The sequence below is a fragment of the Engystomops pustulosus genome, chromosome 6, assembly GCF_040894005.1.
Source record: "Engystomops pustulosus chromosome 6, aEngPut4.maternal, whole genome shotgun sequence".
NCBI classification, from domain to species: Eukaryota; Metazoa; Chordata; class Amphibia; order Anura; family Leptodactylidae; genus Engystomops; species Engystomops pustulosus.
In genome coordinates this window covers 158,323,290-158,347,371 of record NC_092416.1, presented here as the reverse complement: position 1 = coordinate 158,347,371, position 24,082 = coordinate 158,323,290, and the positions used below count along the sequence as shown (strand labels likewise).

Sequence of the window (24,082 nt, the reverse complement as noted above, 5' to 3'; positions counted from 1 at the left end):
AGATGTTTTCACTGAAAGAGCATATTGAAAGAACATAGTGAAGAACACATTGCAGATGTTCCGTACATCTGCTAACTTATCCTAAGACACACGTGCAGAACGATGTTCTTCACAATAGTATATGAAGAACAATATGTGTGAAGAACACATTGCAGATGTTTCAATACATCTGCAATGTGTTCTTCACACATAGGGGGTCATTTACTAAGGGCCCGATTCGCGTTTTCCCGACGTGTTCCCCGAATATTTCCAATTTGCGGCGATTTCCCCTGAATTGCCCTGGGATTTTGGCGCACGTGATCGGATTGTGGTGCATCGGCGCCGACATGCACGCGACGGAAAACGGGGTGCGTGGCCGAACGAAAACCCGACAGATTCGGAAAAATTGCCGCATTTTTAAAAAAAATGTGTTGCAAAAATTGCACTTACATTCACTCGGCCCGGCTCGGTGTATTCCAGTGCGTTCCGATACTCTTCAGCGCAGCAGCGCGACATCTGTTGGACGGCGGAGGAACTACCTTAATAAATCCCTGCCGGACCCGAATCCAGCGCAGAGAACGCGCCGCTGGATCGCGAATGGACCGGGTAAGTAAATCTGCTCCATAATGTTCTTCATATACTATTGTGAAGAACACCGGCCTGGGCGCGTGTCTTCCGATAAGTTAGCAGATGTACGGAACATCTGCAATGTGTTCTTCACTGTGTTCTTTCAATGTGCTCTTTCAGTGAAAACATCTGCAAACATCTGCAATGTGTTCTTCTTTAGTGTTCTTTCAATGTGTTCTTTCAGTGAAAAATGCTTGAGTCTCCCATTGACTTCAATGGGGCTCGTTATTTGAGACGAGCACTTGAGCATCGGGAAAAGTTTGTCTCGAATAACGAGCACTCGAGCATTTTTGTGCTTGCTAATCTCTAATTGTGCTGTTGGTCCTGCTCCAGCCCGCTCCGCTCCAGCCTCCACTTCAGCCCCCGCTGCGATCCTCCATGCCCGCTCCAGCCCCGCTCTGCTCCTCCATGCCCGCTCCAGCCCCGCTCTGCTCCGTGATGCCCGCCCCGTTCCTCCATGCCCGCTCCTGCCCCGCTCTGCTCCTCCATGCCCGCTCCAGCCCCCGCTTCACTCCTCCTTTCCCGTTCCGTGATGCCTGCTCCCCTCCTCCATGCCCGCTCCAGTCCCCGCTCCGCTCCGTGATGCCCGCTCCTCCAGCCCCGCTCTGCTCCACCATGCCCACTCCAGCCCCCGCTCCACTCCTCCATACTCGCTCCGTGATGCCTGCTACAAACCACCATACCCGCTCTGCTCCGTGATGCCCGCTCCGTGATCCCCGCTCCGCTCCTCCATGCCCGCTCCGCTCCTCCGTGCCCGCTCCAGCCCTGCTCTGCTCCACTTCAGCCTCCGCTCCAGCATGCCTGATCTAGCGTCGCCGCTTGTGTCTTTGGCTAAGTTAGCAGATGTTCGGAACATCTGCAATGTGTTCTTCACTGTGTTTTTCACTGTGTTCTTCACTTAAATGATCCTGTGTTCACTGTGTTCAGTGCTTTACTTGTATTCTTCACTGTTCTTCACTGTCTTTTCTTAATTAAATGCTCGATCTCGAGCAGGGGAAATACTCGTTCGAGCAACGAGCCGTTCTGAGTACTCTAATACTCGAACAAGCATCAAGCTCGGACAAGTATACTCGCTCATCTCTAGTCCTAATCCCTATATTTTATAGGCAGTCTGATAAAGCTATATGTCTGTAGACATAGGTGTAAGTGGTATGTAATAGCACACATGTAGAAAAAGATAGAAAATTAAAGTAGCTCATCGGTACCAAGGAGATTGTTCTCTACCATTGAATAAACGTCATACAATTTTAAACATATCGAACATGAATTTAGGTGCGCGGACCAGCAGTTAGTAGTAGCCAAACAAAAAATGGTTAATCATGACACTCCAGTATTAACTCCTTACTGACATGTGACGTAGTAGTACATCACATGATGGCTGCAGGTGTATAGAGAGGACTCACAGGCTGAGCATTTTTTCCACCAATTTCACTGTATTTGGAATTTTTTTCCTACTCCCCAGTACATAACATGGAATATAAGATATTGTCACTATGAAGTGCAATTTGTTAGGGAGAGAACAGGCCATCACACACCTCTTTACATGAAAAAAGTTATTATTTTTATTTTATAGGTTATAGATTTTTGAAGGTGGGGAGTGAAAAATAGAAACTCAAACTAAAAAGGACCTCAGCCTTAAGGGGTTAAAATGAAAGACTTCTTTATAGCATTTTTTTTTAAAAAAAAGCATTCCAGAGGTGATAAAAATGTCAACGCGTTTCGAGATACACACAAATGCCATGACTGAGAGTGTCTTCTATGTTATCTACCATCTCAGTGAGTTTATATCAGTTTTGATCACATGTCGGATTTTAGAAAAAAATTTATAGTGAAAAGCAGATAATTAAGGAAGGAGGGAAAATAACAGGTGGCAACGTAAGATAGAAAAGAAGAAGGTAAAATATGTTACAAATTTTTATGTAGTAAAATGAAATTAAGACAGCATACCCAAACAGGCCAATGTGGAGGCTGCCCGCAGTTAGTCAACCCAGGTCCCGGGTCCAAGTTTCCATCTTCTTATTATATTACAAACTTTTATGTAATATTTTTCACCATTTATTTCAAAGGAGGTTGTTCATGTCTATAAAAATCTAAATAAAATGTATATACTGTAAAAAGCTATGGGAGTGGTGGGTGGTTCAGGATCATTTTATTTTATATTTTCATTTTGTTTTTTCACAAGTCAAAAATATAATAATCTCAAAATGATGCCGGTTTAGAAAAAAAGTTAACTTTTGTCTTATTGTGTTCACTTTTAGTTCTCCGATGTCTAGGAATCCCAACCAGAACTGTCACCAATTTCGATTCGGCTCACGACAAAGATGCAAACCTGAGCGTCGATAGTTTGTACAGTAAAAGAGGAAAATCAATGAGCAAAGACACCCTGTGGTATGGAGATACAGTCTAGTCTCTATTTCTCTTAGGGTGCATTCAGACGGCTCCCATACACTTCTATGACTCCCGGTGATGGTGGGCACATGTTGTGTCATCGTACTGCCACCGAGTCAGGCTTCAAGATATAGGACTTGTCCTACAGATCATCTGATTTGACGTACATCTGCCTATGGAGGGAGGAGTGGTGAAGAGCGCTCACACTTCCTCCATTCTCCTCCCCACCCTGTGCTTGCCAGGGACCGTTCCATATCATCTTATCTGCCAATAGATAACAATTAGTAACTGACCAAAATTATACTTGCTAATTGTCTCTTAAAAAAAGCAATAAATGACAAGACTATCATTAGGCGGCTATGCCTTCCCTTATAATGAATCTAATGTCCTGCAGTGCATTCTGGGAAATAGGGTAATACATCTAGGCACAACATATCCAGGATTGCCCCCTTAAAAATTATTTTTATGATTAGATAATAAAAAGTTTAATTAGTACAATTTGTAATTTTTTAGGAATTTCCATGTCTGGAATGAGAGTTGGTTCACTAGAAGTGAATTGGGTCCACTTTACGGAGGATGGCAAGTCCTGGATGCTACACCACAGGAACTAAGCGGAGGTAAAAGGATGAAGTATGACTTTGAAAGGGAATCTACCATCAAAATCAAGCATGATAAACCAGGGACACTTACTTAAGGATCCAGTCTGAAGGGCTTCTAAGGGCCATTACCAGAGCCTTTCTGTACTGGAGATTCATAGGCTGTTACACTGTGCAGGACCACTTCCTCCTCCCACTGTCTAATGTTACAGCATACAGAGAGAGTGGGGAACTGCTGAGAGAGTAGAGGGGGAGGGGGAAACAGCGTAATAGCCTGTGTAGCTACAGTACCAAGGGGCCCTTCTGACTCATAAGCATAATTTTAAAAGTTGATTTTAGAATAAAGGAGGCCATGAATAACAAGTAATGGCAGGTCATCCAGAGGGAATAACACTCTCTATACTTGCTCATCAAGATATAGGGACCATGGCCAAGGAATGAGGATGAAGAAGGCTTTCCCATATTGAGTCTGAATTTTGCTATAAAGGTTAATCTGTTAAATATAAACTGGAGAGCCCATTCAAGTTCTGAACTTCGCTCTTTGATTATTATCTACAGGAATCAACTGCTGTGGCCCAGCCTCTGTCAACGCCATCAAAGAAGGAGACATTGATCTGGAATACGACTGCCCATTTATCTTCTCAGAGGTCAATGCTGACCGCATTACATGGGTTTACTATGACAAGAATCTGAAGGAGAAAGTATATACAGACACTGAATTTGTGGGGAAATTTATCAGCACCAAAGCTGTAGGGAGTGATGAGCGGATAGATATTACTGATAACTATAAGTATCCAGAAGGTATGGTTATTACAGTTATGTCTATCTAATATATAAAGCTGGGTATGTGTGTATGTATGGATTTGTGTGTGTATGTCTGCTAAAGGAATCTGAATCGTGTTTACAGTTAACAAATTTTGCACAGTCACTCTCTGTGACTCAGGGAACGTCATAGAATAGGTTTTGAGACAAATTTTCACCCCGTGCTTTCCAGGAGCCAACGTGTACTGCTGTGGCTGCTATTGTGTTGTGCCGTGATTGGTTGCTTTTGTGCCACAAGTCATTAATATGAGCTCTGTTTACTATAGGCAATGAGTATAAGGCAGCTTATGTCTAAGGTAATATGGATAGATAGAGAGAGAGACAGGCGGACAGAGACACAGAGACCGACAGGGAGAAAGAAAGTCATAGACTGTGCAGAGAGACAGAGGCAGAGACAGTCAGAGGCAGAGAGAGACAGAAACAGAGACAGTTGGAGACAAAGACTTTCAGGGACAGACAGAGACATTCAAAGACAGTCAGAGATAGATACACTCAGAGACAGTCAAAGACAGAAAAAGCCAGTGAAATACAGAGTCAGGCAGAGATAGACAGCGACAGTCAGAGACAGTTCAAATACAGATACAGTCAGAGACAGACAGAGACAGTCAGAGAAAGGGAGATAGATACTAGAGATGAGCGAACATACTCGTCCGAGCTTGATGCTCGATCGAGCATTAGCGTACTCGTAACTGCTCGTTGCTCGGACGAGTATTTCGCCCGCTCGAGAAAATGGCAGCTCCCGCCGTTTTGCTTTTTGGCGGCCAGAAACAGAGCCAATCACAAGCCAGGAGACTCTGCACTCCACCCAGCATGACGTGGTACCCTTACACGTCGATAGCAGTGGTTGGCTGGCCAGATCAGGTGACCCTGGGATAGACTAGCCGCTGCCCGCGCTGCTCGGATCATTCTCTGTCTGGATGCCGCTAGGGAGAGAGCTGCTGCTGGTCAGGGAAAGCGTTAGGGTGTTCTATTAGCTTACTGTTAGGCAGGAGTGATTCTACAACAACCCAACAGCCCTTCTTAGGGCTACAATAACGTTATACTTGTTTTTTTTATTTGCTTGTGGCTGGGCTTGCTGGCACTAGTAGTGCAGCTAGTACCATATTGTGAGGAATTTGCAGGGGGACTTGCTATCGTTGTGTTTAGCTCTTAGTGACACACATATCCACCTCAAACACCAAAGTGGGAAAATTTATTAGGGGTTTGATTTCAATTAGGCACAGTCTGCCAGTTTCTTTTTATTTTACGTTTATTTTTTTAATAACTCAGTGTCATCTCATCTTGCATAGCAGTGTGCTTTCATACTTGGCTAGAAAATAGCCATAGGAGAATCCAAACGGCTTACTTACGCCTACAGTAGCGTTATATATATTTGATTTCTGGTTGATCTGCTGGTGGCTGTAGTTGCTGCAGTGCATCTACTAGCAAATTGTGAGCAATTTGGAGTGAGACTTGCGACCACTGTGTTTTGCGCTTAGTGACGCACATATCCATCGCAAAGACCGAAGTGGGAAAATTTATTAGGGCCCGGGGTTGTATTTCAATTAGGCACAGTCTGCCATTTCCTTTTTTATTTTACGTTTATTTTTTTCATAACTCAGCGTCATCTCATCTGGCATAGTAGTGTGCTTTAATACTTGGCTAGAAAATAGCCATAGGAGAATCCAAACGGCTTACTTACGCCTACAGTAGCGTTATATATATTTGATTTCTGGTTGATCTGCTGGTGGCTGTAGTTGCTGCAGTGCATCTACTAGCAAATTGTGAGCAATTTGGAGTGAGACTTGCGACCACTGTGTTTTGAGCTTAGTGACGCACATATCCATCGCAAAGACCGAAGTGGGAAAATTTATTAGGGCCCGGGGTTGTATTTCAATTAGGCACAGTCTGCCATTTCCTTTTTTATTTTACGTTTATTTTTTTCATAACTCAGCGTCATCTCATCTGGCATAGTAGTGTGCTTTAATACTTGGCTAGAAAATAGCCATAGGAGAATCCAAACGGCTTACTTACGCCTACAGTAGCGTTATATATATTTGATTTCTGGTTGATCTGCTGGTGGCTGTAGTTGCTGCAGTGCATCTACTAGCAAATTGTGAGCAATTTGGAGTGAGACTTGCGACCACTGTGTTTTGCGCTTAGTGACGCACATATCCATCGCAAAGACCGAAGTGGGAAAATTTATTAGGGCCCGGGGTTGGATTTCGATTAGGCACAGTCTGCCATTTCCTTTTTTATTTTACGTTTATTTTTTTAATAACTCAGTGTCATCTCATCTGGCATAGCAGTGTGCTTTCATACTTGGCTAGAAAATAGCCATAGCAATAGGATAGCATCGTTTGGTTTTAAAAACTAAAAAACACACAAAAAAAAAAAAACACACAAAAAAAAGTTAAAAAAAAAATTAAAGTTATAACTCTCATTTTCAAAATGTTTAACCTGAGGGCTAGGGGTAGAGGACGAGGGCGGGGACGTGGGCGTCCAACTACTGCAGGGGTCAGAGGCCGTGGTCCTGGGCGGGGTGAGACACCACCTGCTGATGAGGGAGCAGGGGAACGCCGCAGAGCTACACTCCCTAGGTTCATGTCTGAAGTTACTGGGACTCGTGGTAGAGCACTGTTGAGGCCAGAACAGTGCGAACAGGTGATGTCGTGGATTGCCGACAATGCTTCGAGCAATTTGTCCACCAGTCAGTCTTTCACGCAGTCCACCCATGTCACCGAAATCGGCACTCCTCCAGCTCCTGCACCTCAGCCTCCTCCCCCCCAGTCTGCCCGCTCCCAGCAAAATTTGCCATTAGAACCGGCATACTCTGAGGAACTGTTTTCTGGACCCTTCCCACAGTCACAAACCACTTGTCCGGTTGCTGATGAGCAATTTTCCGATGCCCAGGTTTTCCACCAGTCGCAGTCTGTGGGTGATGATGACCTTGTTGACGTACTGGAAGAAGTGTGTAAAGAGGTGTCCGACGATGAGGAGACACGGTTGTCAGACAGTGGGGAAGTTGTTGTCAGGGCAGGAAGTCCGAGGGGGGAGCAGACTGAGGGATCGGAGGATGATGAGGTGACAGACCCAAGCTGGGTTGAGAGGCCGGGTGAACACAGTGCTTCTGAGACGGAGGAGAGTCCTCGACCAGAACAGGTTGGAAGAGGCAGTGGTGGGGCCAGACGGAGAGGCAGGGCCAGAGCTGGTGCATCAGCGCCAAATGTGTCAACTAGTGAAGCTCCCGTGGCGAGGGCTCCTGCGGCGAGGGCTAGATTTTCAGAAGTCTGGAGGTTCTTTAAGGAAACACCGGATGACCGACGGACTGTGGTGTGCCACATTTGCCAAACCAGGATCAGCAGGGGTTCCACCACTAATAGCTTAACTACCACCAGTATGCGCAGGCATATGAATGCTAAACACCCCACTCAGTGGCAACAAGCGCGTTCACCTCCGGCCGTGCACACCACTGCTCCTTCCCCTGTGTCAGCTGATAGTCAGCCCCCTGCCCAGGACCCTGCCACAAAAACCCCATCGTCGCCTCCACGATCCTCCACAGCATCCACCAGCGTTCAGCTCTCCATACCCCAGACGCTGGAGCGGAAACGCAAATATAGTGCAACCCACCCGCACGCCCAAGCCCTTAATGTGCACATCTCCAGATTGCTAAGCCTGGAGATGCTGCCCTATAGGCTAGTAGAGACCGAGGCCTTTCGCAGCCTCATGGCGGCGGCCGCCCCTCGGTATTCGGTCCCCAGCCGCCACTACTTTTCCCGATGTGCCGTCCCAGCCCTGCACCAGCACGTGTCAGACAACATAATCCGTGCCCTGACCAACGCCGTTTCTGACAAGGTCCACCTGACCACGGACACGTGGACGAGTGCTGCCGGGCAGGGCCACTATATATCGCTGACGGCACATTGGGTTAACTTGGTGGAGGCTGGGACCGAGTCTGACCCTGCGGCTGGTCATATACTGCCGACGCCGAGGATTGCGGGGCCTACCTCGGTCCAGGTGTTTCAGGCCTACTATGCCTCCTCCAAATCCCACCCCTCCTCCACCTCCTCCTCCGAACGACCATCCGTGGGCATGGCGCCATCAGTCGGTAGCTCTAGGCACAGCAGCAGTGCCGTCGCTAAGCGACAGCAGGCGGTGCTCAAACTGCTGAGCCTAGGCGATAAAAGGCACACCGCCCAAGAACTATTACAGGGCATCACGGCGCAGACTGATCTGTGGCTGGCACCGCTGAACCTGAAGCCAGGCATGGTTGTGTGTGACAACGGCCGTAACCTGGTGGCGGCTCTGCAACTCGGCAGACTGACACATGTGCCATGCCTGGCCCATGTGTTAAATCTGATAGTTCAGCGTTTCCTCAAGACATACCCCAATCTGTCTGATTTGCTCACGAAGGTGCGCCGCATCTGTGCGCATTTCAGGAAGTCCAGCACAGATGCTGCCACTCTCAGGGCAGCGCAGCGCCGCCTCCAACTGCCCGCTCACCGACTGTTGTGCGACGTGCCCACGAGGTGGAATTCAACACTGACCATGTTATCCAGAGTTTACCAGCAGCGCCGAGCGATTGTAGACTGCCAGATGTCAACTTCCACCAGAACTGGTAGTCAGGTCAGTCAGCTTCCTCAAGTCTACAATGAGGAGTGGACGTGGATGTCTGATATCTGTCAGGTGCTGAGTAACTTTGAGGAGTCAACACAGATGGTCAGTGGCGATGCCGCCATCATCAGCCTCACCATCCCGCTGCTTGACCTGTTGAAAAACTCTCTGGTCAGCATGAAGTCGGAAGCTTTGCGCTCCTCACAAGAGACGGGGGAAGAAGATTCCCTTGTTGATAGCCAAAGCACCCTTAGGTCTGTTTCTCAGCGCATATCGGAGGAGGTGGAGGTGGAGGAGGATGAGGAGGAAGAGGAGGAGAATGTTGGCGAGACACAAGAGGGGACCATTGTTGAGTCCTTCACTGTTGAGCGTGTATGGGCAGAAGAAGAGGAGTTGGAGGAGTTGGAGGAGGAGGAAATGGACAGTCAGGCCAGTGAGGGGAGTGAATTCTTACGCGTTGGTACTCTGGCGCATATGGCAGATTTCATGCTAGGCTGCCTATCCCGTGACCCTCGCGTTCAAAGAATTTATTCCAGCACCGATTACTGGGTGTTCACTCTCCTGGACCCACGGTACAAGCAAAATCTTTCCACTCTCATCCCTGGAGAGGAAAGGAGTGTGAGAATGCATGAATACCAGCAGGCCCTGGTGCACAAGCTGAAACAGTATTTCCCTTCTGACAGCGCTAGCGGCAGAGTGCGTAGTTCTGCGGGACAAGTAGCGAGGGAGAGTAGGCGAGCAGGCAGCTTGTCCAGCACTGGCAAGGGTACGCTTTACAAGGCTTTTGCCAGCTTTATGTCACCCCAGCAAGACACTGTCACCTGTCCCCAGTCTCGGCAGAGTAGGGCTGATCTTTACAGAAAGATGGTGAGGGAGTACGTAGCTGACCATACCATCGTCCTAAATGATCACACAGCTCCCTACAACTACTGGGTTTCAAAGCTGGACATGTGGCACGAACTGGCGCTGTACGCCTTGGAGGTTCTTGCCTGCCCTGCCGCTAGCGTCTTGTCCGAGCGGGTTTTCAGTGCAGCTGGTGGCATCATCACCGATAAGCGTACACGCCTGTCGACTGACAGCGCTGACAGGCTGACGCTTATCAAGATGAATAAAGCCTGGATTTCTCCTAATTTCCAATCTCCACCAGGTGAAGGAAGCTCAACCTGAATAATTTATCCACTCCTCCTCCTCCTCATTTTCCTCCTTCTCCTCCTCTTTGTACAGTAAAGCAGAGGAAACTGGCTATTTTTTGACAGGGCCCATTGGCTCTAGCTATAGTACTTTATGCATTTAATTTTTCTGGAGGGCCACCGACCCGGTCCTCTGTTTTAAACAATTTTTGGGAGTGCCACATACAGGCACTCAATCTATTCAATTTTTCTGGAGGGCCACCTACCTGCTCCTCTGGTTTGAAAACTTTTTTGGACTGCCACATACAGGCACTCAATCTATTCCATTTTTCTGGAGGGCCACCTACCTGCTCCTCTGGTTTGAAAACTTTTTTGGACTGCCACATACAGGCACTCAATCTATTCCATTTTTATGGAGGGCCACCTACCTGCTCCTCTGGTTTGAAAACTTTTTTGGACTGCCACATACAGGCACTCAATCTATTCCATTTTTATGGAGGGCCACCTACCTGCTCCTCTGGTTTGAAAACTTTTTTGGACTGCCACATACAGGCACTATCCAAATTGAATTGTCTCCATAGCAGCCTCCACACGTTGTCTCCATTGCTACCTCCAAAAGTCGTCCATATAGCTGCCTCCATACATCGTCCCGTTATCAAACGAGGTGTGTCAGGCCGAAATTTGGGTTGTTTTCATGGATTCCACATCAAAGTTGTTAACTTTGTCGCCACCCTGCTGTGTTATCCACAAAATACACTGGCAAACTTTTACCATTTACGGATATTATTTCAGCGCTTCTTGCGCAGATGTTTACATTCCCCTCACCCGCCATATCCTAAACTTATAAGAATGCTACTACACTTGATCTTATACAAAAGGTTCTTAGAAGTGCTGTTTGGGGAGTAGCCTAGAGACAGGGGCTTGGATTGGTGAAAGCTCGCCTGGCAGCGGAGCGCCAGCTCCATGCCAAGAACCAACTAACATAGTTTTAACTGCAGCACCTTTAATCTACTACTAGTTCACTGCCTCCATACATGGCCGCCTTATCAAACGTGCTGTGTCAGGCAGAATTTTGGGTTGTTTTCATGGCTTCCACAACAAACTTGTTAACTTTGTCGCCACCCTGCTGTGTAATCCTCAAAATATACTGGCAAACTTTTACCATTTACAGATATTATTTCAGCGCTTCTTGCGCATCTGTTTACATTCCCCTCACCCGCCATATTCCAAACTTATAAGAACGCTACTACACTTAACTTGGTGCAGGCTGGGACCGAGTCTGACCCTGGGGCTGGTCATATACTGCCGACGCAGAGGATTGCGGGGCCTACCTCGGTCCAGGTGTTTCAGGCCTACTATGCCTCCTCCTCTTCCCACCCCTCCTCCACCTCCTCCTCCTCCGAATTACCATCCGTGGGCATGGCGCCATCAGTCGGTAGCTCTAGGCACAGCAGCAGTGCCGTCGCTAAGCGACAGTAGGCGGTGCTCAAACTGCTGAGCCTAGGTGATAAAAGGCACACTGCCCAAGAGCTATTACAGGGCATTCCACATCAAACTTGTTAACTTTGTCGCCACCGTGCTGTGTAAGCCACAAAATATACTGGAAAACTTTTTTCATTTACGGATATTATTTCAGCGCTTCTTGCGCAGATGTTTACATTCCCCTCACCCGCCATATCCCAAACTTATAAGAACGCTACTACACTTGATCTTATACAAAAGGTTCTTAGAAGTGCTGTTTGGGGAGTAGCCTAGAGACAGGGGCTTGGATTGGCGAAAGCTCGCCTGGCAGCGGAGCGCCAGCTCCATCCCAAGATCCAGCTAACATAGTTTGAACTGCAGCACCTTTAATCTACTACTAGTTCACTGCCTCCATACATGGTCCCCTTATCAAACGAGCTGTGTCAGGCAGAATTTTGGGTTGTTTTCATGGCTTCCATGTTAACTTTGTCGCCACCCTGCTGTGTAATCCACAAAATATACTGGCAAACTTTTATCATGTACCGATATTATTTGAGCGCTTCTTGCTCACCTCCTTTGGTTCCTCTCTGCCACCCATTGGTTTGAAGCCTGAGTCCATTTAGGGTATGTCGCCATGCCACTCTCTAGCCTGCCGCTGCTGCCGCTGCCTCTGCATGCCGTCCCCTATAGTGTCAGGGTCAATTATTGGATGTTTTAGATGCTATCTAGCTTCATTCTGTCACTCTGTCATGGCCATGCTGTTGCCCATAATTTTGGCATAATGGTGCGATTAAGCAGCCTCAGAGGCATCCATGCATGCTGCCCCTGCTGTTTCCTTTCCATTTCCGTGGTGTTTCCATCCTTTTCTGAGGTTCCCAGGTGTTTGGCCAAGCTTCCCTGTGCAGAGCCTTGGTCCCCTTGAAAAATGCTCGAGTCTCCCATTGACTTCAATGGGGCTCGTTACTCGAAACGAGCACTCGAGCATCGGGAAAAGTTCGTCTCGAATAACGAGTACCCGAGCATTTTAGTGCTCGCTCATCTCTAATAGATACATATAAAACATTTTTTGTTAACCCACAGGGTTAGTATAAAAGGGGTTACCGCCTTTAAAGAGGATTCAAAGGTTTGGACACGTAATATGCTTAAAGGGGTATTCCCTTATATATTTGTAAATTTGTATTTTGTATATTTGTAAAAAAAACACACACACACACAAAGTACCTACAATAACAATACTCTACCACTTTGACTTTCAGAATCAGAAAAAGAAAGATCTGTTTACCTGAAAGCTCGTAAAAAGTTATTGGAAATGGGCATCATCAACAAGGACAGTCCGGGGAGGCGGAGCATCGCAAAGAAACGGCGCAAAAAGAGGAGCAATGGATCTGAGTTGGACTACTTGGATGAGGAGAAGGAAGAATTCGATATTCAGGGTAGATTTGAAATAAATTCATCTACTGAATTTGGAACTGATCTACAATTGACGCTGCATCTAAAAAACATCAGCAAAACAAGTCAAACCCTTAAAGTCAAGTTAAGCTCCTCAACCATTGAATACACCGGCCGGCCCGTTTCTGAAGTCTACTCTGATGCATTCAATCTTACTATCCCACCAACGAAAGGTAATACTGTGCCAGGGTGGTCAAACTTTAATGAGCATTTTCATAATAAAAAATGGGGGGGGGGGGGCATCATACGAGGCGCTCCTATATCTCCCCGTAAGGGTTTATATTTTTTATTTAAATAATATAGTTTTTTATCTAAACCATACTAAAAACTCAGTATGAAGAAGGATTAGGCTTCTTTTGAGACTTCTTTAGAAGCAGCGACAGTCTCCAGCACTAATGTTAGTAATAGATGCCCTACTTACATATATAATGAGGGCGACTAATAATTTCCATAAAATGCCAGAGGGAGCAATAAAGATGAATGATAGTATGAAGGTTTTATGCTGCCACCTTATGGTGATAGGTGGTATTGCAGCCATGTTCAAGACTATAAAATATGTGAAGTTTTATAGAGGTTTGTAATGGGTGTAACTATTGGACATCCATTACTTGTACACAGCATGTAAGTGTCAAATTCCAAAGAGAATACATATGGAATGGGAGTCCGAAAAATATTATGATTGCAGGTGTCAGTGTGGGTACATGTCAACTGAGGGCTCCAGTGCAGAACTTGAGGTCTATCTGCGGTGCAAGGTTAGAAGAATTCATAAAATTTTTTAAAAAGAAAACATTCATTTTCAACCCCAAAAAGATTGTTAGAATAATTAAAATAATCAGGTGGCTGTCACAGTAGTTACACCATTATACACCAGACCATACCATACACCATAGTTATAAGTCAGAAACAAAAAATACTACACATCTGAAGAATTTAAAAATATACATTTTCAATCATCCTCTTTTTCTGTGAATACTTATAAAAATAAACAACAACATTGCAATTGAAATAAAAACATGACATAAAAAAAAACCAAAATGCCCATGCATGGTAAGAAATAGCAAACATTTCCCACTGAACAAATACAGTTATTACCCACCATATAAAGGAGCCATTGTCTGCTGCTGTGGCAGCTAGAAGTTGAGCCGTGATTGGCTGCTGTTCTGCCACATGTCACTAATATAAGCTCGGAGCTGTGATTGGTTACTATAGGCAATGAGTATAAGATGCTTATGTGTGAGGTAAGATGAATAGAGATACAGAGATAGGGGGAGATTTATCAGAAGTGTCTTAGGCAAAACTGTTCCAGTTGCCCATGGCAACCAATCAGAGATCAGCTGTAATTTTATAAACATCTGTGGGAAAATGAAACTTAAGCTCTGATTGGTTGCCATGGCCTGTTAGACACTTCTGGTAGATCTCCCCAGATAAAGTGACAGTCAAAGACAGTCACTAAAAGAGACGGTCAGAGACAGTCACTGAAAGAGACGGACAGGGAGAATCACTGAAAGAGATGGTCAGAGACAGTTACAGAGAGAGACTTTCAAAGACAGAAAATGTCAGAGACAGACAGAGACAGTCACTGAAAGAGACGGACAGAGACAGTCACTGAAAGAGACGGTCAAAGACAGAGAAGGTCAAAGACAGTGATGGTCAGTGATAGAGAAGGATAGTGACAGAGAGGGTCACATAGAGAGACAGTTAGAGAGAGATAGATACATATAAAATATTTTTGTTAACCCATTTTATTTAGTTATACCTAAGAGCAGTTATTTACTATCCCAGGCAAAGCCAGGAGCTACAGCTAGTTGTAAAAATATCACAAAAATATTGCGAGAATAAAAAAAAATTCTTTTATCTTTTTATCTTTTATAAGCCATTAAAATTACATAATACTATACAGATGGTCCCTATACAGACGACCCCCAGTTACAAACGGACCTCTGGATGTGAATAATTAACCGTACTTTAGCTTTAGGCTACAATGATCAGCTGTAATAGTTATCAAAGGCGCCTGATTTGAAGCTTTATTGTTAATCCTGGTTCTTATGACAATCCAACATTTTTTAAATTTGGTCATAGAGACCAAAAACATTTTGGTTGGGGTTACAGTTATAAAATATACCGTTCCGACTTACATACAAATTCAACTTAAGTACAAACCTAAAGAACCTATCTTGTCTGTAACTCTGGGACTGCCTGTACACAGTATTAATTTGATACAAATGCAATGACAATCAGGTAAACATTGACCTGTGGCCCCTATATAACCCTATATATATTCTTCTCTGGATCTGATCCCTATATAACAGATGTTTTATTTTATAGAGGCAGAACATTCTGTGATGATACCTGCCACCGATTATGAATGGGAATTGACAAAACATAATCAAATAGAAGTTGTGGCGTTATGTGAGCTGAAAAACAAAAAGAAAATGCTTGTCCGTAAGGTGGTCATTATTGAGGGGCCTCCTCTGGATATACAGGTAAAAAAACAATGCAGACCACAGAAGGTAACACATTTTTAACACATTTTCTGTTTCTTTTTTTACAAATGCTTTTGGGGCCACAAGCAACAAAATCACTGGGGACTAGCCACCTAGATTAGGTTGGCAGAAACTTTTCATCAAAAACTGGCTGGTTTTAGGCACCATACCCACAATTCCACTTTGTAGAAGTAACATTTTATTTTTTACTTTAGATTCTAAGTAAAATTTAGATCATAAAGACTTTTTTTAGAAAATATTATATATAGTAAAAATATTATTTTTTAAACAGTTATACTTTTGCAAATAATTTAAAATAAAGTATCAAACCACACAGATACTTTTTTACATGTAGGCCCCCTCCTTGCACCCCCTCTCATTGTGGCTCTCCTTTCATTTACCCCCCTTCTCTGCTCCTCCTCTCATTGTGTTCCCCCTTCTCCCCCACTCATTGAGTCACCTCTCTGCTTCCCTTCCCATCTTACCTTGATTTCATTGGTCCCTCTCATTTTGCCTCTCTTATTGTGCCCCCTTCCTACTCCCCAGCTAATTGTGTCACTTCTCTGGCCCCCTTCTCTGTTCCTACTTTCTAATTGCCCCCCCCCCCCCCCTCTTTGCATCTCCTCTTATTGTACCCTCCTCTCCCGCCGCTTCTCTGCACCCTCTCTCATTGTGGCCTTCCTCACATTGTGCCTCCACGCATTGTGCCTCTTTCTTTGCATCCCCTTTCACTGTACCCACCTCTCCCCTCAATACTCCTTCTTTTCTTGTGACACCCTCTTTGCACCCCCTCTTATTTTGGCCCTCCTCTCAATGTATCCCCTCTCACTGTGGTCCCCTTCCCTTCTCCTACCCACACTTTAGAATGCTCCCACCCTGTATAATACAGCTTTGCCATCTCATTGTGCCCCTCTTTTGATTCCCCTCTGATTGTGCCCTCCTCTCTGCTCCCTCAAATATTGTGGCCCTCCTCTCATGATGCCCCCTCTTATTGGGCCCCCTCTCATTGTGGACCTTTCTTCACCCTTCTCATTGTGTTCCCCCTCGCTGCTCCACCCTATTCACACTTTAAACACCCACCCATATAATCCCTTTTGCTACATATATCCTTGTGGCCCCACTCAGTTTTCCTTCATGTTTTTCACTTGATTGCTCCTCTTCAAATAGTGGACAGCCTCTCGGATACCATATTTTTGGTTCCCCCCCCCCCCCACCAGTGTGGCCTCTAATTTTCCATCCCTTAGATTGTGGCCCTCTTCTCATTGTTAACCCCCCCCCCCCTTAGATTGCGGCCCTCTTCTTTCTCATTGTGCCCCCCTCTACACTGCTCTTATTGTGTCCTTCTTACCTGCACAACATCTCATTGATTGTGCCCCCTTTCCAAAACACACATCAGATACTCACCTCTCCTCATTCTCCCGCAGAAGGTAGAGGTTCAAACTTTTTTCATCCACTGCATGGGAGTGTATCGCAGAGCCCAAGGTTTAAAAACTATCTGCTTATAATAAGTGAATTCTAAATGAAAGCTGCAATGTGATTGGTTGGTATGGACATCTAAGAGAGATTTTCTTTTAGAGTGTTTCATAAATCTTCAATTTTAGTTTTTTCATTTTTCATTTTGTTATTCATAATTGATAAATAGTGACCAACAATCAGAAAACTAACACTTCAACACTTTTATCACTCCTGGCTCTAAAACCAAATCAAAATCTCGCTCATAGGAAGCAATTACACTGCAGCTTTAATTTTTCAAGAAAACTATATCAAATGAAAGTTGTGTTTGAAAAATGATCCGTTTCCTATCATGATATTTCATCTAAAATCTCACAATTCTGGGTAACTTGTGATGTTGCACCTTGCTTGGCGCCCATAATACTGTATGTGCATATGATTGTGAGCTTTATGCTTGTGGTATAATGGTAAATTGCACGCGTACGAAATATTAATGCTAAAAATCTAAAGCTGATAAGACTTGAAGCTAAAATCCAGTGAACTGATTTACCAGAAAATTGTCTTTTACAGATCTACAGCAATGCCGTTGTAAACAAGCCTTTGCCAGTGGAGGTTACATTTACAAATCCTTTATCTAAACCATTGAGTGATGGATTCTTAGTCTTTGGTGGCAGTGGTTTGGTCAAAAAATCCATAAAGCGAAAGTAAGCCTTTATCGTGAAATTACAGTTTTAGAACATAACATGCCCTCATGTCTCCAGAGATGTTTCTAGTAGTGTAGATTTGTACCGTGTTAGCCATGGAGAACAGAAGAAGAAGAAATCAGGCGATACCTTTGAGGCTAACTGAGTATATTTGATGGTGAGCTTTGGAGAATACTAGTTCTCTTCGTCAGACATGATGTTATGCATGAAACAGAAAATTCACAGCATTTTATACACAGCAAGCAGTGATCAAAGGATATTAAAAAAAAAACTTTAAAACAACAGATTGATAAAGACAGGGACATCTTATTTACAACATGTGTCTTAAAATGTCCCAAGAATGGGAGTATAAATTAATGAGGAGATTCAACACCTTGCAAAGTGGTCTTAACATTCATGCAGCTTTATGACCCCCTATCTGTGACCTGGAGGGCACAAGCAGATAAGGGCCAGAGCTCTTGTGTCTCGCCTCACAGGTTTTTAATGTTTTTATTGCCGTCCTGTCATAAATAAGATGTCCCTGTATTTATCAATCTGTTGTTTTAGAGTTTTTTTTAATAACCTTTGATGATCACTGTTTAGTGCATAACATCATGTCTGACGAAGAGAACTAGTATTCTCTAAAGCTCACCATCAAATATACTCAGTTAGCCTCAAAAAGGTATCGCCTGATTTCTCCACTCTTCTTCCAGAGATGTTGGTCATACATGGTCAGTTGCTTAGTCCTACCGCCACGTTTTATGTATACGCTAAGCGTACACGTCGGGAAAGTACCCGATATATACGCTTCGCGTATATATTGACAAATAGTTGCAGACGGAGGCATAGTTGTTACCTCCTTCTGGCCACTATACTTCCCATGAGCCAAGAAAAGGAGGATGGAAAGGCTAGCAAGCTATATCTTGCAGCCTCCACCTAAACAGCGTATGTGCTCAGTGGAGGAGGCAATAGATCGCTATGGAGAGCAGATGCAGCATATTGCATCACAGCCCCACCAAGCGAATACATCACTCAAAAGGAGGGAGGACTGGGTGAGGCCACGGTCCATATTAGGACAGTGACATCAGTAGGGGAATGCCCCATTCATCGGCATCAGCCAATCGCCGCCTGCTACCAATAAACACTCCTCCCCCCGCATTCAGAGGGTAGTGGAAGTCCCCGGGGGACATATCCAACTTTAGGATAGGTATATCGTATGATACGTCTGTGCCGTACGTTGTGAGGACACATCGGAATCCCCCCCGGCATTCCATTACAACGTATAGCACAAAACGTGATGTGAACCCAGCCCAGTCTTATATTACTATCCAACAATATCTTTAAATGTCTTCTTTGTATTCTAAATCATGTCTTTCTTAAAGTATGTTATTGAAATGAACCATATACTGCTTCTTACAGGGTACCAAAGTTGAGGCCCAAAGAATCGGATAGAATGGTGGTGAATATAACGCCATATCAAAGTGGAAGCAAACAGCTCACCGTGGATTTCATTTCCAAGAATTTTACTGCTATTAAAGGATTTAGCAAAGTAAATGTGTTCGAAGAAGGTGAAGCACCAGAGGAAGGTGAAGGAGACAGGGAGGGAGAAGATGTTATAGTCATTGGAGATGGTGATGAATATGAGGAGGATGAAGCACATGAAGAGGATGAGGAGGATGAAGACTTTATGTAGTATGATAACCCAGCCGTCAGCAATGGAACAAGATGCAGATATTGCATAGCTGTGTTTATCTACTTTTCAGAGTTACTTTAAGTTTCCCAAAAGCTCGGCACGTTCTCTAATTCATCTAAATATCAAGGAAAGAGTCACAGTGGGCGAAGCTCATAAAGCCATTACCAGGGCCGGCGCTATGGGTAGGCAAAGTGGGCAATTGCCCAGCCCCCCCTGAAAGGGGAGAATCTCTTCTTTCAAATGAATCTTGAATTTTGTTTCTAGGTGCTATGGATCCAGTGATATTCAGGTTTAAAGAGAGAATATCAGGTGCCATTTTTATATATAAAAATCACTCCCAAGGTACATAAATTCACATGATCATATAAAAGAGGAGATTCTTTTCTTTCATAGGAAAAAAGAAGTGAGGTTCTATGTGTCACAGAGCCAGAGATACAGCCCCCTGAAGTGTACCCCCCCCCCCCCCCCGCCTCCAGATTTTTAGCAATCAGGCTACAGGGAGAATTTGCTGCACACAGGAGCTGCTGCACCTCACAGATAATGGAAATATTCACTTTATGTGTTACTACATTCTGATAAGGGATAATATCAACTAATATTCATGTTTTTAACCCTTTTTTTGTGAAAATTGACTGATACAATGAACATTCAATCCTCTTATTGCTAATAGCCTAATTGCTATTATATATTAACACCGCGACCCAGAACATGTCCATAAAGCTAAAACACACACATGTTCCGGAATAAAAATTTTATTTCACACCATCCTCCATCCTCTGATCATTTATCTTCTATCGCCTATAAAATTCTCCCATATTATAGTTTGTTTTACCATACTAAAGGAGCCTCTTACTCTTACTGACTGTGACTGGTCATAAAATAGTTTTATTTTGGGGCCCCACTTTTAGTTTTGCCCAGGGCCCCACTTTGTCTAGAACCGGCCCTGGCCATTACCTTAGGTTCATAGTAGAATACGCAAGTCCATCAAGTTACTTTACTTATAGTGTTGATCCAGAGGAAGCCAAAATAGACATGACATAGTTGAGAAAAGATTCCAAACATGGCAAACAGAGTAGATCAATAGATCAAATATCCCATCCCAATGTTCCCATAAAACATGCCTGTTTTCAGAAAACTTACAAAGGTCTAAAAATTTGAGTAGAAGGATCTCTGATCAACCCCTTTGTCGCTTTTCTTTTCTAGCCACAAATTTGACGATCCTAGTACTCTGATCTAGCCATTCCCTAACTCTACTCTATACCCACTCTAATTCACAATGTCCATCTTTTACGCTGCTTCCCAAAACTGTACACAATGGGGCACCTTTACTTACCCGGTCCGAGGAGTTCACCCAAAGTGCATTGTCCGCCGATAATTCACTAAGATTCCCTAAGACTGTGCTCCTGATATCCTGCATCCCCGCTCAGGTCCGACAGAATTCACTTTCTTCTTCCTGGTGCATGTAAGTGCATTGTCTTGCAACAAATTGAAAGTTAAATCCCGCGCTCAGTACGAATCAATCAGTTTGTCTGACGACACACCCCTGATTTCTGTTGCATGAAAGCCAGTGCAGCTGCGCCAAAATCTGACCGCGTGCGACACAATCCCAGTGCAAACCCCTGTTAAATACCTGTCAAAGCTGCGCAAATCTTGAAAACCGTGAACAGTCCGATTAAAGTTTGATCTGCAACCCTTAGTAGATAAGCCCCATAATTCCCTATTTGTTTTAGCTCTAATTTGTATATAGGTAAAACTATGTCCTTATCATGGGAATATATGGAGGGAATTCAGTAATGTGCCACAGGCTCCGACATTACAAAGCTTAACAACATTAGTCTTTTGGTGCAACCGATTTATCAGTTTAAGGGCACGTTCCCATGGACATATGTCGGCCGGGCCGTAGTCCTATGCCATGGAAAGAAAGAAGGTTGACCCCTCCCCTCTCCATAGAGATACATAGCACAAGGCGCCGTAACACGGGTAAAGATAGGACATGTACTGCTTTGTGTGCCCATTGCCGGCCTATAAGGGACGTGTATAAAGCCCCAAACTTGCGGCCACATATATGTCCCCCAAAGGTCATGTGAATGAAGCCTTATACCTGTCATCGTCTATTTTAGACCAACTTCAAGCTGCTCTAAAATGTTTGCCACAATAAGCAAACAATTACCCAGCGGGTCATGCCATAACTCAAGACTACACCCCCTTTCTTTAGGCCATGCCCCTTTGTTGGACAATTCAGAAATGTGACAAACTTGGCCTTCACGGCTTTATTAATACGTCGGAAGGCCTTTTTTGGCGCAAAACCCCCATTGATCTGGTGGAGGTGATTAATGAATTTTGTGCTTGTGTGATTTTGGCAAACCGATGTGTCCCCATTATAGTAACCTGCATGTAGTACTATTAAGTTATCCTAAGGGGTGTTCCTGGTTATATTTTTAGTTAATTTGCCCTAAACCTTTACCTTGTTTTATCTCGGGTGATCCTGTGATATAGCACTAACAAAACTCCCGATCCCTGTTATGGTTTGGGTTGCACATGACCACTGTAGTAAACCCTCTAGTGGTCAGTAAAGGAAAATGCAACTATTTACTACCTAGATTACCCCTTCAGGCTACATTCACAGGAACGTATGCCCACGTGGCTACGACCGGCCATTGCTCCTTCCAAAGACAGAGCATGTTCTTTTTTTGCAGCCACGGCAGCTCGGGCACCATAGACGACTATAGGGGATGCATATAGGGCTGAAAATTTGTGGCAGTATATAGATCCACCATACGTTTGTGTGAATGTAGCGCTGATCCAATGCTTTAACAGTCAGATTTACGTTACGGAAATCTCCTAATGTATAAGGGGTCTCTGTTTTCAATATGTGATAGTGTACTGTATATACTTTTTTATCATTTTTTTTGTCTCCAAGAAAAATACCATCTCAGCGTGTACCGAAATGATAATTTTTTTATGTATGCTGGGTAATTGGGCAGTTTAGCTTTGCAAAAGCATGCATATTAATTTACCAATATTCGCTGCATGATACACTGTACAAAGGTGAATGAAACATAATGTAACCTAACACTTTACAGAATAAATTTTTAATAGTTGTTTTGCTTATTTTATAACCAGCAGAATCCTTATGTTTGTAGGAGTTTTCCGACCCCATGTTTTATTATAACTCCTTGCGCCTCTTTATAGACTCTCTTGCTGAGGAAATTACTTTTCTCACCACTGACCTAACCGAAGGGGATTCTCCATAATTACTTGAGAACCACTTCAGGTGTAAAACATTGCAAAAGCAAGTAATATTGCAAAATTATGCGGTGGATTCGGGTCCGGCCGGGATTCACTGAGGTAGTTCCTCCGACGTCCACCAGGTGGCGCTGCTGCGCTGAAGGCCGCTGAAATGCACTCAAGTACACCGGCCTATTCCTAGTGAAGGTAAGTGCAAGCTCTGCGACACTTTTTGTTTTTTAAATGCGGCGGTTTTTCCGAATTCATCGGGTTTTTGTTCGGCCACCCCCCCGATTTCCATCGTGTGCATGCCAGTGCCGATGTGCCACAACCCGGGGCAATACAGGGAAAATCGGCGTAAATCGGAAATATTCGGGTAACACGTCGGGAAAACGTAAATCGGGCCCTTAGTAAATGACCCCCAATCTGTCATTACAGAGGTTTTACTGTACATCTTGCTTCACATCCAAGAGTCTTCTCGGCCATCGCTGAAATAGCTCTGAATAATCATATATATAAGATATATGTTTTCATCATATAAGGAATATACAGTTAAAATCGCTTCTACTGGACTTACCTATAAAAGCCTGCAGATCTGGAGCACAGACCAGGGTCACATCATGGTAGTGACAGTTTACACTGTCGGTCTCTGATATACATGAAACATATTCATACAGTTACATGAATACAATAGGTTACTGGTCAGTACAGATCAATATACTCCAGTAATGTTTCTCACCTTTCCCGCGATCCACCGGAGCTCCGCTGCCGGTCAGTCAGAGGCCCGCACCTGACCCCTGCGCTGCGCTGATAACTCGGCGCAGCACAGCGGGCAGATTGTTTGAATTGTGACAGCCGCGGGCCTGCCTGTTACAGCGCACGGACTGTTCTGCATCTGGTCCGTGCGGATCAGGGAGGGCCCGGAGCTGTCATAATTCAAAATTAGAACGGGCCCCGATCCGCCCCCGTCCCACCCACCTCACACTACTTACCCGCCGTCGACAACCATCACTTTCGCTGACGCAGGCTATGTGACGCGTTTTCCTGCGCCGGGTCTGCTGAGGTCTATGACCCGGCACCTGACCTGCAGTCGCGTCATCAGCCGTCGCCTGTGCCGGATCCCCTGATGAGAGGCAGCACGAAGAGGAGCGGGATAAGGTAAGAATTATGTTTTTTATTTAGCTTAAATATATAGGGCCCTGTTTGGTGGTGGGGGACATTATTTATGGCTACTGGGGGTGCAGGACAGTAATTATAGCTACGGGGGGCATTAATTATAGCTACTAGGGGGGGGCAGGACAGTAATTATAGCTACTGGGGGGGGCAGGACATTAATTATAGCTACTGGGGGGCAGGACATTAATTATAGCTACTGGGGGGGGCAGGACATTAATTATGGCTACTGGGGGGGCAGGACATTAATTATGGCTACTGGGGGGGCAGGACATTCATTATAGCTACTGAGGGGGGGCAGGACATTAATTATGGCTTCTGGGAG

The 24,082-nt window shown here is 44.7% G+C and overlaps 1 protein-coding gene and 1 long non-coding RNA gene across 3 annotated transcripts in view; one reads left to right on the top strand and one right to left on the bottom strand.

Annotated features, from left to right (window-relative positions):
- The window catches only part of LOC140064811 (protein-glutamine gamma-glutamyltransferase E-like), a 34,654-nt gene extending 12,179 nt beyond the window's left edge, over positions 1 to 22,475 (top strand). Inside the window, exons 7-13 of the mRNA XM_072112054.1 lie at positions 2,865 to 2,994; positions 3,508 to 3,611; positions 4,149 to 4,391; positions 12,853 to 13,218; positions 15,371 to 15,528; positions 17,551 to 17,684; positions 19,083 to 22,475. Coding sequence (XP_071968155.1) covers positions 2,865 to 2,994; positions 3,508 to 3,611; positions 4,149 to 4,391; positions 12,853 to 13,218; positions 15,371 to 15,528; positions 17,551 to 17,684; positions 19,083 to 19,356 — 1,409 coding nt within the window. The 3' untranslated portion in view covers positions 19,357 to 22,475. The remainder of the gene's footprint in view (positions 1 to 2,864; positions 2,995 to 3,507; positions 3,612 to 4,148; positions 4,392 to 12,852; positions 13,219 to 15,370; positions 15,529 to 17,550; positions 17,685 to 19,082) is intronic.
- LOC140064812 (uncharacterized) overlaps positions 1 to 23,429 on the bottom strand; it is a 28,015-nt gene extending 4,586 nt beyond the window's left edge. Inside the window, exon 1 of one of the 2 annotated variants that reach the window (XR_011847816.1) lies at positions 23,324 to 23,429. This is a non-coding gene — a long non-coding RNA (uncharacterized lncRNA). Of the gene's footprint in view, positions 1 to 23,161; positions 23,238 to 23,323 lie in introns of those variants that run through there. The other variant, XR_011847815.1, reaches the window with a different exon arrangement.
- Positions 23,430 to 24,082: the final 653 nt, after the last annotated feature.